This window comes from Dendrobates tinctorius, unplaced genomic scaffold (genome assembly GCF_039654945.1).
Source record: "Dendrobates tinctorius isolate UK_male_01 unplaced genomic scaffold, ASM3965494v1 ptg000184l, whole genome shotgun sequence".
NCBI lineage: Eukaryota > Metazoa > Chordata > Amphibia > Anura > Dendrobatidae > Dendrobates > Dendrobates tinctorius.
The window spans coordinates 17,839,562-17,854,792 of NW_027361851.1; the positions used below are offsets into that span (position 1 = coordinate 17,839,562).

Consider the following 15,231-nt stretch of genomic DNA (forward strand, 5'->3'; position numbering starts at 1 on the left):
AGAGGCACATCACTAATTCAATGCGCTACACAGTGCTATTGACCAGCGCTATCAAATAGTTCAAATTATCTCAGGGGTAAGATTAGCAGCATAAGAGCAATATATTAAACTATAAATAAGATACCATGTGGCAAATACTATAGCAATAAGAAAAACCATAATAGGAACATGTAAAAAACATGAATATAGTATGTTGTTAGAATCATATCCAACCTACAATGTTATGGATTGAGGAAAACAAACAGGTATATATTTTCTCAAATAAAGCATGCATAAAACATTCATTTAATCCCTTCGGAGAGAGAGATTGTATCCTGACTATCCATTCAGCTTAACTTCTCAAAATTAGCCTATCCAGATCTCCTCCTCTGATTTTAGGCTTAACCAGTTCCACCATACAACCCCTGGCAAAAATTATGGAATCACCGGCCTTGGAGGATGTTCATTTAGTTTTTTAATTTTGTAGAAAAAAAGCAGATCACAGACATTGCACAAAACTAAAGACAATTCAAATGGCAACTTTCTGGCTTTAAGAGATGCTAAAAGAAATCAAGAACAAAAAATGTTCATACAGTAGAACCTCAAGCTTAGTTTTATAAATTTTTGCCATGTCTTTCTCTACAGCCATGGGTAATCACACACTATTTCCTGCTTATCTGTTTCTCCCTTATATCCCCCCTGTTACCACCCACTTGACACTATACCCTTTTTCAGTATGCTAGGGAACTTTGTCTAGCACTTGGGATCACTCTGTGGTGCCACCACCTGCCAAGCAAAAGCAGAATAGTGGGCAAATGGAGGAAGGATGCAGGGTAAAAGAAAGGATCAGGACACACACTGGGACTATGAAAGAACAAAAACGTTTGGAAAAGACAAGAAGCAGAAAATGAGGGACATTTCACATGGAGGAAGTACAAGTGCAAAAAAATTTAGCATGATGACTCCTGTTCCTCCATCCATGCTCCACTCCTCTAATACAGCAATGATTTTTTTATTGTTGCAACAGCCAGTTGGCACACAGGGCACCACAGACAGCTGAGAAAGACAGCTAGCTGCTGTTGGCAGAGGTGCTCTGCATGCTATGTGGTTGGCTTGGTATGTTTGTCACATAGGGCTGCTGAAACCCACTGTTTATTGGGCCAGCCTCCTCTCTCTACCTTAACGACACCAAGGGCACATGCCCCACTTGCCATCCCCAAGACCTCCAATCCCCAGTTACACCCCTCTATTGATTTTGAAATGTGCATGTTGGTTTTTGTTACAGAGCACCACACTGGACCTGCTAGAAAATGGGTTTGATGTCCATGTTGTAGCCGATGCATGCTCATCCCGTAGGTAATGCTTGTATATTGTATACTTTTCTTATGATTGTTCATTTATATAGATTTAAATGATGAACCTGAATACTGTTACCCTTTTATCACTCTGAAGGGTTTCTGGTACTTGTGGATCTTTGGTAACTTAGCTTATACTCTTTTAAACGGGGTTTCCAGTACTTTTATATGGTTGATGACCCCTCTCACCGGATGTAAACCGATTATGGCTTGGAACGACACTGCTCCATAACACCATTTTCTGTGTGCTGATAGCTACTGCAGATCGTCCCCTTTTGAATGAATAGCAGCTGATCTGCAGTACCCGGAAGCTGCTACTAAACAGGGTGACGGAGCGGTGGTGTTTAGCCTCGCTCACTGTTTACATCTAGCTGATGAAGGAGCTTATAAAAAGCTGATTGGTGGGATTGTCGGATCCCTCAACAGTCGTACATTGTTGACCTACACAAGGGGGTCTTCAGTATAAATGTGCCAGGCAACCCCTTTAACTAACCTGCAGTTACCTAGGAGACATGGTGCATTTAGAAGTACACTGATTACACCTCAAAATAAATAACGTAAGCTTTCATAATCACTTTATAATTCTCAGTGTTGTGAAATATTTGAAGACCCATTGCCTACTTGCCAAAACTGTGAATACCAGTTTATGGGTAATATTTTCTCCAAAAAAAATTTTTTACCCTGCCCTTGCACACAAAAATGATCAAGATTTAAGTTATTGCTGTACATGCCTTAGATGTAAAGAAAATTAGCAGGAATGAATATCCAGAATTATAATAGAAAGTAGCATATGGATACCATAAAACTTAACATTTATTACTCACAGTATAAAATGTGACACAAACACTAAACAAAGACAAACCCAGGTGAAAAAACACCCAAACCATAACACAAGGTGCAGGACAAAAAGTAAAATATTAAGAATACTGAACACTATGTCAGTCATATAGCACCAAAAGAACCTCTTTTATGGGGTTATTAGTTATCACAGTGTGGTCAGCAAATATTTAGGTATAATATCTTACATACTCTATTGACCACTAATTGTGAACACTGTGCAACAATATGTTTAGAGAAATACAGGATATCAAAATTAACTGTCACATGATAAAGCATGAAAAAATCCCCCTCATATGTTCTAAACATCTAGTGGTGTGTTAACAAACATGCCCAACACCACTCTCTTTAGTGTCTGTTGTATGGCCACAAAAACAGACCTACACTGAGTACTAATTAGCAGCAATAAATTGGGGCACAAAAAGCATCATCATAAACTTATCTTCGCATAAAAGGTCCCGATCCAAAAACAGAATCATGCCACCCTGTCCAAATAATGAGCATTCCTTGTCACAGGCTGTTAGTATCCATATGCTACTTAGATGTAAAGGCCGACAGGCTTAAATGCACTTTTCCAGGTAGATCTCACATTCATTGGAAAAGCACCATTCAGTGTTTGGCTGAGAGATTGCAGAACAAGTGAAAGATGTGGGTATTCCGGTTAGAAGGAAAGCTATGTTCACATGTCCCGGCAGCTAAATAGGCTTCTAGTATGTTCCATTATATTCCATTACTCCTCCAACAGCATTTAGAAAAGGCTGGATGCTTTTCTCTCAGCACCGGGTTATTCATAATCTAGTGATGGAGAAGGTATAGTGATATTTTTATATATGATCGTTTACACTATCCTGCCCCTGCTCCACCCATGTTAGCTAAGCCAGCTATAGACTGGCATGAAAACCCCAAAAGTCGCCACATTTTTGGCCAACTCTTGTGCAGAAATGTTGCCACTTGTTAGGCCTCTTTCACACTTCAGTTTTTTGCATCAGTCAAAATCCGCCAAAAGGATGGATGGCGGATCCGTTTTAGTACTGATGAGAACGGATGCCACCTGTCCGTTTTTTTGACGGATCCGACAAATGAAGAATTTTAAAGGAATCGCAGCCGAGAGAGAGAGAGAGAGATTGATTTTTTTTTTGTCCGGCACCCAGAAAGAATTTCGGGTTAAATCAGTGTCTGGAGGATCCGCCAGAGAAAAAAACGTTGCAAGCTCCGTTTTCAAATCTTTGAGGATGGTGACGGACAGCAAGTTTTGGCGGATCCTCAAAAAAAACGGATGCAACGGACGGCAATCCGTCACAATCCGCCATTAATGGAAGTCAACGGAGAAAAAAAACGGATCCTCAAAAGAAAATTGAGGATCCGTTTTTTTCAAAACCTGGCGGATTGTGACTGATTGTAAAAAACTGAAGTGTGAAAGAGGCCTAAAGGTGTTCAATGAAAGGAAAATGTCAAAAGCAACTAAATGAATCGGAGGCTTAATTGTTACAGTTTCTTTACTTTTACAATTGCTACTTCTACTAGGGAATGTAGATTGTGAGCCCCATCGGGGACAGCGATGATAATGTGTGCAAACTGCATAGCGCTGCGGAATATGTTAGCGCTATATAAACAAAGAGTATTATTATTATTAATAGGTGGCATTCAAGTCTTCCTTCTCTCTGCAGATGGAATTTGCTTATCCTTTCTTTGGAATTTGTCTCAAATAAAATGTCATATCAGTATATTTTGTGGGTGGCAATTTACCAGGATTATCGTTTCATTAGTCAGGTTGATCGCTTTGTGGCGCTTTCCAGAATGAAGCAGAGTGGAGCATTTCTAACCACCAGTGAAGGAGTGATACTGCAATTACTACAAGATGCCGCACATCCAAAATTTAAAGAGGTACATTTGGGCTCGTTTAATAATGTGTTCCGCTGCTAGCATATGTTAAATCCTGCTTTCACAGATTGACAGAGGCACTTAGCAAGTTGACAGGCGCGGGCTCCGCTCCACCCATGACTGTTAGAGGCAGATGATGTCTTCTAAGCCCACATAAAAGGCAGGGACATGACATATGATGTAAATGTGAAGTGGTTAATAAATCACACCACTCTTGCTCTCTCTCTGTTTTTGTCACTGTTGGGCCAGTTACCACCTTGCAGAGTGGGCAGCTCTGGCCGTTGTACCATATTCATGAGCTGCACCATGATCAGTAGTCAGGTGACCTTTTGTTAGTGCCTATCAAGAATTTCACTGTGGCTACTAGAACAATTTTATTTTAAGTATATTGTTTAATAAAAATACTATAAAGTCCAAGAGAGTAAAAGAGCTGCACACAGGCAACAATACATCTATAAACAATTAAATAGTTCTGATTTGCCCCTTTGCTCCCATCGTTCCAATACCAAATACCCAATATTCCTCACCGGTGCTTTGTTTCCATTGGATAATGACAATACAGCACATGTACCCGTTGTGACCACTGCAGCCGATCACTGGCCTCAGTGGTTTCATTCCACATACCACTGACTCTAGGATGCAAATTAATGTACTAAGAAGAGTAAAAAAGATGATTGAAACAAACATTAAAAAAACAAATAAAACAAAATAACGAACAAAAATAAACAAAAAAAGTCCACATATTTGGTATTGTTGCGTCCATATCGACCCGATATTTAAAACTGTCACACTAGTTAACCCCTTCAGTGAACATTGGAAAAAAAACTTGAAAAACTATGAGTTTTCATCATACTACTGGAAAAAAAGTGGAATAAAATGCAGTGAAAAAGACCAATGAAAATAAAATGGTATAGCTGAATACATCATCTTGTCCTCCAAAAAACAAGTCACCACACAGCACATGAGTTTAAAAATGAAAAAGTTATATATCTCTGACTAAAACAATGCAAAAGCAATATTTTTTCAATAAAATGTGTTTTATTGTGTCGTGACAAAACACAGTAAGTGACAAAACATTAAAAAAATATTTAAATGTGGTATCACTGTAATCGTACTGGTTTTTATTCATTCTGCCTCCCAAAAATCGGAATAGAAAACAAAAAATGTTATGTGCCCAAATATGGCACCAATGAAAACATCAACTTTTCCCGCAAAAAACAAGCCCTCACATAACTCTGTACGCAGAAATATGGAAACAATATAGCTTTCAAAGCATGGCAAGGCAAATACTTGCTTTTGTAAGACTAAAAAAGTGTCTTTTAGTGTGTGAGAGCCGGCAGCCAAACATAAAAAAAGATTTAAATCTGGTATCGCTGTAATCGCACCAACTTGAAGAATAAAGTCATCTAATAATTTATACCACACGAGGAACGACGTAAAAAATAAATTCTTGACCTGCTGTTGATTTGTTCATTCTGTCCCAAAGATCGCAGGAAGGCTTGGCACACATTTATCTTGCACTCTACGCTGAGCGCTTACACCGAGGTTTTAGTGTAAATCTCTAAAATACGTGATTCAGACAGAATCACCAGCAGAAGATCTATAATATAATGGAGGATATGTCCTTCTGTCCGAAGCCTGTGACATCAGAGTCAGCCTGTGTGCATACCGCTCACAGACATATAGTGCCGCACACAGACATATTTGAAAACACAAGGTATTTGAAGAAAGCCTTATTTCCAAAATGTAAATCAATCTGCTCACTACAGTGGACAACCTCTTAAATAAAATTAAAAATGTAAGAATAAAAATACTTGCCACCCGGACGTAGAACAGGTTCAATAACAGGTTCTTTAAAATGAGGCAGATGAAGGCACTGTGAACACCATCTAGCCTATGGGCTAGTCGTGTCCGTCTTTTTAGGTGTGCATAAAATCAAGGTCCACCACAGTTTTGTGCACCTCTTAAAAGCCGGATACCGCTGACTAGAAGCCACACAGTCCAGAGTAACTCTGCTGCCTCATTAGTGAATAGATCCCTTGGGGGTTTCATCTGAGTCACATATTTTGTAGCATTGCATGGAAACCCCAATGTAAGTACTCCATGTAAGACACAGGATAAATGTGAACTGAACCCAAATCTTCTGTACGCAAAATGCCAGCAATAAAAGCAAGCTTCTACTCAACCCTCAAAAAACAAGTCCTCACTCATGTTCATCATCTGTCAACAGAAATATAGGGGGCTTCCACATTACTGGTAGCACAAAGTCTTTAGAAAATTGACATGGCTGCTACGAAAAAAATTGAGCGAAATCTGCGCTACCAAATACAAATGCCCTTTCCTCCTGAGCTCCACGATGATGTGCCTGTCACAGTCCAATTCTTGTATTTATGTCAGATTCGGGATTCCCTCAGTTAAACCTTTTTTTTCCTTTCAGGCCTGGGAGCTTAATATGGGTTTTTGCCCCCGGTGGCCTTAGGTGTTATTACATGTCTGTTGTTTTCCTTGCTGATGTGACCACTCCCTTGGCTATATAAGGTCACATGGTGTATCAGCAGATGTTGGTGATAGCAGTTCCTTTTTGGATTCCAACCACGGTGAAGTGAGCAGCTGGCTTTGAGGTGTTGAGCCACTGCTGAAACCTGGTGAAGTTAGCAGCTGGCTCTGAGGTGTCGAGCCACTGCAGGAAACTGGTGCTGAACTCTGCTGCCTGGTGACTGCAGCAGAGAAAGATGGTGAAAGTAGCAGCTGGCTCTGAGGTGTCGCGCCACTGCTGAAAGCTGATCTGGTGCTGCACTCTGCTGCCTGGTGACTGCAGCAGGGAAAGATAAGTTTTGGTGTTTTCCCCTTTTTTCCTTCGTGTGTATTAGTGCAGCGGTGGGACCAGTGTCCGCAATATTCAGTTCCCTAGCAAGGGATAAGTGCAAGGATAGTGAGGGATTCAGGTATCCTGCTTGGCCACAGGTAAAGAGCGTGCATAGGGAACGTTAGGAGTGTTCAGGGACACTGCCTCAAGGGAGTGCAGGAGGTCTCCACCTGCCCATTCCCTATTGCAGGGTCCACCGTTGTAACTGTTTCCCCGGTGTTCCCCTTTTGTCTTGTTGTTTTAGTTACTGACCTGCGGGTCGTGTCACACAGTACAGGTATACGCTGACATTGTCTTGTTGTTTCAGATACCGACCTGCGGGTCGCGTCACACAGGACAGGTACACGTGACAGTGCCTAAATCACAGTTAGCATCCATATGTTTGAAATTACTGCAGCAAGGACAGCCTGCTTAATTTATGGGGTGCATATCTTTAGAAACAGGAACTGGGCATAATGTACTGGGCACTACAATAGCATATTTGCATTTTCACTTAGCAAAATCCATTACTAGCAAAATCATCACTACACCTGCAGATAAATTCCCAGAGGGGTATATGGTAATTTCCAAATTTGGGTCATGTGATGGGAGGATTCTGCTCTTCTGGCTCTTAGGGGCTCTGTCTTTAGAGTCTCCAAATTATTCTATGAAAATTTGTTCTCTAAGAGTCAAATAGCATTCTTTCCCTCACAAGTCCTGCCTAGTGACAAAACAGTATTGTACAGCCACAAATGGGGTATTGCCTCATTCAAGTAGTGACGTTTTGAAATGCAGACTTTGGTGGAATGGTCTGCGAGTGTCATGTTGCATTTGCAGAGCCCCTGATGTGCCTAAACAGTGGAAACCCCCCCAATTCTAATTCCAACCCTAACTCCAACACACCTCTAACCCTAATCCCAATCCTAACCATAACCCTAACCACAATCCTAAGACCAACACACCCCTAACCCTAATCCCAACCCTTACCCCAACACACCGCTAATCCCAACCCTAACCCTAGCCTCAACTCTAACCCTAATTTTAGCCTCAATCCTAACCCAAGCTTTAGCCCCAACCCTAACACTAACTTTAGCCTAACACTAGCCCTAACTTTAGCTTAACTCTAACTTTAGCCTAACCCCAACCTTAAGCCTAACTCTATCCCTAACTTCTGGGGAAAAAAAAGTCATTTTTCATTTTCACAGTCCAATGTTTCAAAATTCCGCAAATCACCTGTGGGTTCAAGATTATCACTACACCTCTAGATAAATTCCTTGAGGGGTATACAGTGAAGGGAATAATTATTTGATCCCTTGCTGATTTTATAAGTTTGCCCACTGACAAAGACATGAACAGTCTATAATTTTAAGGGTAGATTAATTTTAACATTGAGAGATAGAATATCAAAAATAAAATCCAGAAAATCTATTGTATAAATTATATAAATTTATTTGCATTTTGCAGTGGGAAATAAGTATTTGATCCCTCTGGCAAACAAGACTTAACCCTTTCACGCCAGAGCCTGTTTTTGCCTTCTTGACCGGCCAATTTTTTCAATTCTGACCAGTGTCACTTTATGAGGTCATAACTGTAGAAAGCTTCAACAGATCACGGTGATTCTGAGACTGTTTTCTTGTGACATAATGTACTTCATGATAGTGGTAAAATTTCTTTGATATGACGCATTTATTTGTTAATAAAATGGAAATTTGGCGAATATTTTGCGATTTTCAAACTTTTAATTTTTATGCCCTTAAATCAGAGAGTCATATCACACAAAATAGTTAATATATATCATTTTCTATATGTCTACTTTACATCTGCACAATTTTGGAAACAAAAATTTTTTTGTTTAGGAAGTTATAAGGAGTAAAAGTTGATTTCTCATTTTTACAACAAAATTTACAAAACCATTTCTTTTAGGGACCACCTCACATTTGAAGTGAGTTTGGGGGGTCAATATGACAAAACATACCCCAAAATGATACCATTCTAAAAATTGTGCCCCTCGAGGTACTCAAAACCACATTCAAGAAGTTTTTTAATCCTTCAGGTGCTTCACATGAATGAATGAATTGAATGTGGAATGAAAAAATAAACATTTAACTTTTTTTCACAAACATTTTACTTCAGAACCAATTTTTTTTATTTTCACAAGTGTAAAAAGAGAAAATGAACCACAAAATTTTTTGTGCAATTTCTCCTGAATACGCCAATACCCCATATGTGGGGGTAAACCACTGTTTGGGCTCACAGCAGAGCTTGGAAGGGAAGGAGAGCCGTTTGACTTTTTCAATGCAGAATTAGCTGGAATTGAGATCAGACACGCCCCTGATGTGCCGAAACAGTGGAAACCTCCCACAAGTGATGCCATTTTGGAAACAAGACCACTCAAGGAGCTTATCTAGATGTGTGGTGAGCACTTTGAACCCCCAAGTGTTTCTCTAAAGTTTATAATGTAGAGCCGTGAAAATAAAAAAATTTTTTTTCCACAAAAATGATCTTTTCGCCCCCAATTTTTTTATTTTCACAAAGGTAACAGGAGAAATTAGACCCCCAAAGTTGTTGTGCAATTTGTCCTGAGTACGCTGGTACCCCATATGTGGGAGAAAACTACTGTTTGGGCACACAGTGGGGCTTGGAAGGAAAGTAGTGACCTTTTGAAATGCAAACTTTGATGGAATGGTCTGTGGGCATCATGTTGCGTTTGCAGAGCCCCTGATGTGCCTAAACAGTGGAATCCCCCAATTCTAATTCCAACCCTAACACCAACACACCTCCAACCCTAATCCCAACCCTCACCCCAACGCACCCCTAACCCTAATCCTATCCCTAACCCTAGCTCCAACTCTAACCCTAATTTTAGCCTCAATCCTAACACAAGCTTTAGCCCCAACCCTAACCTTAACTTTAGCCCCCAACCCTAGCTTCAGGTCTTGATGAGGTCGGGGGACACAGGAAGCGTTTTACGCCGGGATCCCCTCATAAGGTATGTGGGGGTCCCGGTGGGCGCAAAGCTGCTGACCGTAGACAAACGTCGGCGCTGCACAAAGCCCTGCAAACGCTGATGTTTATCTTCTGTTGACGGTCCGGAAGCGGTGGCAAAACCCTTATTGGCAAGCACTGCAGTCAGACTTTTTTATAGTTGATGATGAGGTTTGTGCACATGTCAGGAGGAATTTTGGTCCATTCCTTTTTGCAGATCATCTTTTTAAATCATTAAGATTTTGAGGCTGTCGCTTGGCAACTCAGAGCTTCAACTCCCTCCATAAGTTTTCTATGGGATTAAGGTCTGGAGGCTCGCTAGGGCATGCCATGTCCTTAATGTGCTTCTTTTTGAGCCACTCCTTTGTTGCCTTGGCAGTATGTTTTGGGTCATTGTCATGTTGGAAATAATAAAGTAACTTGGCACTCAACTGAATGATCCTTTTTGAAAATAAGTTTTTATTGTGGCAGTCACAAAGGACGTTTTGGCCTACAATTGGCCTTCGTCAGTCTGCCGACTGCTGCAAATGATGAAGTTAAAAGTGGAGAATTATATAAGATCCTATTACAAGGCAGTGATTTTGGAGGTTACTGCAATGACCAACTGTCTATAACACGTGTAGTGCTCGTGCAGGTGTAGTGCCTAGGCGTATGGACCTGGACGCAGTATCCGCTGCTAGCCCTGGACTAGGATCTTATATAATTCTCCACTTTTAACTTCATCATCTGCAGCAGTCGGCAGACTGACGAAGGCCAATTGTAGGCCGAAACGTCCTTTGTGACTGCCACAATAAAAACTTATTTTCAAAAAGGATCATTCAGTTGAGTGCCAAGTTACTTTATTATTCACTTGGGTCTGGGTAACCTACTTGTGCACCTTGTAGTAGTGCCACGCTATACTTTACACATTGTCATGTTGGAAGACCCAGCCACGACCCATTTTTAATGTACTGCCGGAGGAAAGGAGGTTGTCACTAAGGATTTAAGGTACATGGTTCCATCCATTCTGCCATTGATGTGGTGAAGTAGTCCTGTGCTCTTAGCAGAGAAACACCCCCAAAATATAATGTTTCCACCTCCATGCTTGATAGTGGGGTTGGTGTTTTTTGGATCACAGGCAGCATTTCTCTTCCTCCAAACACAGAGAGTTGAGTTAATGCCAAAGAGCTCAAGTTTTGTCTCATCTGACCACAGCACCTTCTCTTAATCACTCACAGAATCATCCAGGTGTTCATTGGCAAACTTCAGACTGGCCTGCACTTGTGCCTTCTTGAGCAGGGGTGACCTTGCGGGCACTGTAGGATTTTAAGCCTTTACGGCTTAATGTGTTACCAATGGTTTTCTTCGTGACTGTGGACCCAGTTGCCTTGAGATCATTGACAAGTTCCCCCTGTTCAGTTTCAGGCTGACATCTTACCTTCCTCATGATCAAGGATACCCCACGGGGTGAGATTTTGAATGGTGCTCCAGGTCAATGTCGACTGACAATCATTTTGTATTTCTTCCATTTTCTTACTATTGCACCAACAGTTGTCGCCTCACCCAGCATCTTACTTATGGTTTTGTAGCCCATTCCAGCTTTGTGCAGGTCTATTATCTTGTCCCTGACATTCTTAGAAAGCTCTTTAGTCTTGCCCATGTTGTCGAGGTTAGAGTCTGACAGATTAATTGAGTCTGTGGACAGGAGTCTTTTATAAAAGTGACTATGTAAGACAGCTGTCTTTAATGCAGGTAACGAGTTGATTAGGAGCGTCTAACTGGTTGCAGGAGCCAGAACTCATAATGGTTGGTAGGGGATCAAATACTTATTTCCCACTGCAAAATGCAAATAAATTTAAATAATTTATACAATGTGATTTTCTGGATTTTATTTTTGATATTCTATCTCTCAATGTTTTTAATTACAAAATCAGCAAGGGATCAAGTAATAATTTCCTTCACTGTAGTTTCCAAAATGGGGTCACTTGTGGGCAGTTTCCACTGTTTAGGCACATCAGGGGCTCTGCAAATGTGACATGGCGTCTACAATTTATTCCAGACAATTTTGCACTCCAATAGTCAAATGAAGCTCCTTCTGTTCCAAGCCCTGCCATGCACCCAAATAGAAGAAATTGTACAACAAATTTTCTCCTATTACCCTTGTGAAAAGGAAAACATTTACAGCTAAAGCAACATTTTTATGGGAAAAATGATTTTTTCATATTCACGGCTCAACGTTATAAAATTCTGTGAAGCACATGGGCGTTCAAGGTGCTCCCCACACATCTAGATAAATTCCTTGAGGGGTGTAGTTTCCAAAATGGGGTCTCTTGTAGGGGGTTTCCACTGTTTAGGAAAATCAGGGGATTGCCAAACGCGACATGGCGTCCGCAATTTATTCCAGACAATTTTACACTACAAAAATCAAATTGGCGCTCCTTCCCTTCCGAGCCCTTGGATTGTAAAACTGACACCATGTTTATTTATTGAGTTTTATTTGATTTTGACAGTCTTTTTTCCCTCTTTTTAGTAGCTTCTTGATATATTTTTGTTCCAACATTTGATTATATGTGTTCCTTATACAGTATACATGTGTATAGATTTGTTAAGTGATGTGAGGTGTATAATCATAAAGTGGTTACACATGATTGATACTTTCTTTTAAAAGCTCAAGGTTCTACTCAATGATGACCACGCTTTATGACTAAGGGCAGACTGGACCCCAGAAACACGTCAGAGTGTTCATCATGTGGAACTTTTAACCTTTCGGATATGAAAGAAAGCTTGAAGATTTTATTTGGATGTGCTTATGCTGCTTCATTTTGTTTTAATTAATGGGACACTTCAGTGCAACTATTTAAGTATTAGAAGTTAACTAACAGTTTTATAATTTACAAAGACAGAATTTACTTTCCCCTATCACTTACTATACCTGGCATACAAAAGTCAAAACATGCTAATGGAACACTTTCCTAAGCAGAAATAATGGCCATTAATGGTAAGGCTGGCCGTAATTAGTAATTTATAAGTGTATACAGAATAAATGTCCGTTATATAGCAAGTCTGTAAGCTGCATTCATCGATCGTCAAATGATTTAAATAATTTATACATAACTGAGAACCCTGAACAATAGCCACAATTACCTATAACCCACCGTGGCACAGAATATTTTCCTAGATATCAATTATTACCCCCTGGCCTACGAAATGCTGGCAACTGCCCAGATTTGTGTGGTGCGCCTGATGGCGTTTCAGAGCGGAAAAATGACAGCTGAAACAGGATTGCCCGCTAAAACCAGTTCCGATTTCCTTATAGTAGTTAGTTAATTGAAAGTCTTTTTATTACTGAACATTAATGATCTTTCTTTAATTTCTCTCAACCACGTGAATTTTTCATTTTGTTTTCCAGGTGCAGAAGATTATTAAGGATCCTGCTCCTGACAGTGGAATTTTGACTCTTTTCCAAAACCAGAGTCCTTTTTTTACTTAAAGCTCTGCATTGAGTTGTCAGAACAATGTGATTGAAGCAAGAATCAACTTTTAATAAATCCCATAAAATACTGTTTTAATGAAAATGTTTAATTTGATTATATTTGTATTTACATATGCTTTATATCTCAGTGATTATTTTGCATGTAGAGCATAGAAATAAATTCTTTTCTAATGGCTTTGATCTGTTCTCTTGGAGAAGTTGACATAAATCACTTTCTTGATACTCATTTCACGTAATTTATTATCTCATTTTGCTGGAGTGCTGGTGTTCTGTGGTTTGGATTTTTAATGGCTTGATTAAAGTGGCTGGCAGCACCTCTATGCACACAGTACAATCGATACAATATCACTTTTCTCGGCAGCACATTACCTGCTTCACAGAGCAAAGTGCTGCCAATAACGATTTTTAAGGCAGCTGTTTGTCAACATGTTTAAAGTGGAAAGAATGATATATTTTAGAGAAGTTTGGGCATGCATTGTAGCCTCTATCTATTGCTAGAACAAAGGGGATAAAATCTAAAATATAGTTACCATACAGTTTAATATTCTCTAGTGATGGCAAGGAGAAGCAACTTTAGGCTCGGAAGAGACTATTCTATAGTAGGGCTGAATTGTGCTCATATTATATGAATGCATTCATGTTCTGCAAGAGGTATGATGTTGGGGATGTAGCCATGAGCCCATGTTGATCTGACCTGCCAGATCTCGCAGGTAATGTGGTATATACAGACAAGCAGTATTATTATATATTTTTTTCACTATGGCTAAACAGCAGTATACTTTTGAAGTAAATGCTGCCAAATAGCGATGAGCAGACCGATACAGAGGATGATTAACTTTGAGTTAATTTTCCTCAAATTTGTAAGTCCCCATGAATTCGAACACTTTGTGATTCAATTGGTGAAGATATAAAAAAAATCAACTCCTGAGACTCTACCAGTGTGGGAAATGGCACGAAGAGCCAGTTAATGATGTCAGATACAGCTGCGTGGACTTCTCCATAATGCCTTGCAGATATCGCATCACATAGTCTAGGACAGACAGTCGGGGGGATTATCACAGTCAGTATAAAGATGAGGGATGCACTGCAGCGCTATTTTAGGATTTTTACACCCTACGGATAGGAGGTCAGAGTGCACAGCGCATTACACATAGGGACAGAAAAAGGTCTTAATTTGATTGTGAGGTTACAACTGTAGTGCTGAAGCAGATTGAAAATGGGAGTGGTAGTTGCCATCGCTGAATAGGAATCCAAAGATTTAAGTGCCAGGGAGGTGCTGTACCTACATAGTCAGTGTGATTGTGAATCGATTGCTGTCACTACAGTTTATCACAGATTGATCAATTTAACAACAGCAAATTGTTAATGTTGACACACTGGAAATAAGCAGGAATGTTTAATACCCCTCTCTTCAAATTTTGACCTGAAACAAAAATCTTAAAACCAATGTTTGTGTGTGAGAGAAAGTGTTTCCTGGATTGTGAGACAGACAAGCTATAATTTTTTTTTAAGTCCAAACACAAATCTCCACAATCCAGGCACTTAAGCACAACTGTCAACCTCATAAAGTGTATGTGGTGTAAAAATGTGTTTTTGTACTCTTCCTTGTTGCGTTGTAATAGTCCAAAATTAGACCCGTACACACCACCTGAAGACAGCGGCGTGTTGCAGGTGATTGCTTTTTGGATGAAAACCTTCCTAGTTTTTTTGTCTGCTTTTATTTGTAAAGGTCCAGGGGTATTAGTTTTTTATATTAAATCTTTTAAAGAAAGGTCATAATTAAATTTTTGAATGAATGTTTTAATTTTAAAATTTTTCAACTGTACACCCCACAACTATACTGCATGCTGCTGCTACTTGTTCGCTTCCAGCTGTGA

The 15,231-nt window shown here is 39.9% G+C and overlaps 1 protein-coding gene across 2 annotated transcripts in view; it reads left to right on the top strand.

The window, feature by feature from the left end:
* Positions 1-13,529, top strand: part of ISOC2 (isochorismatase domain containing 2) — a 133,991-nt gene extending 120,462 nt beyond the window's left edge. For both annotated transcript variants that reach the window (XM_073552134.1, XM_073552135.1), the window contains exons 4-6: positions 1,265-1,335; positions 3,938-4,055; positions 13,271-13,529. In XM_073552134.1, the coding sequence (XP_073408235.1) occupies positions 1,265-1,335; positions 3,938-4,055; positions 13,271-13,351 (270 nt within the window). In that variant the 3' untranslated portion in view covers positions 13,352-13,529. The remainder of the gene's footprint in view (positions 1-1,264; positions 1,336-3,937; positions 4,056-13,270) is intronic.
* Positions 13,530-15,231: the final 1,702 nt, after the last annotated feature.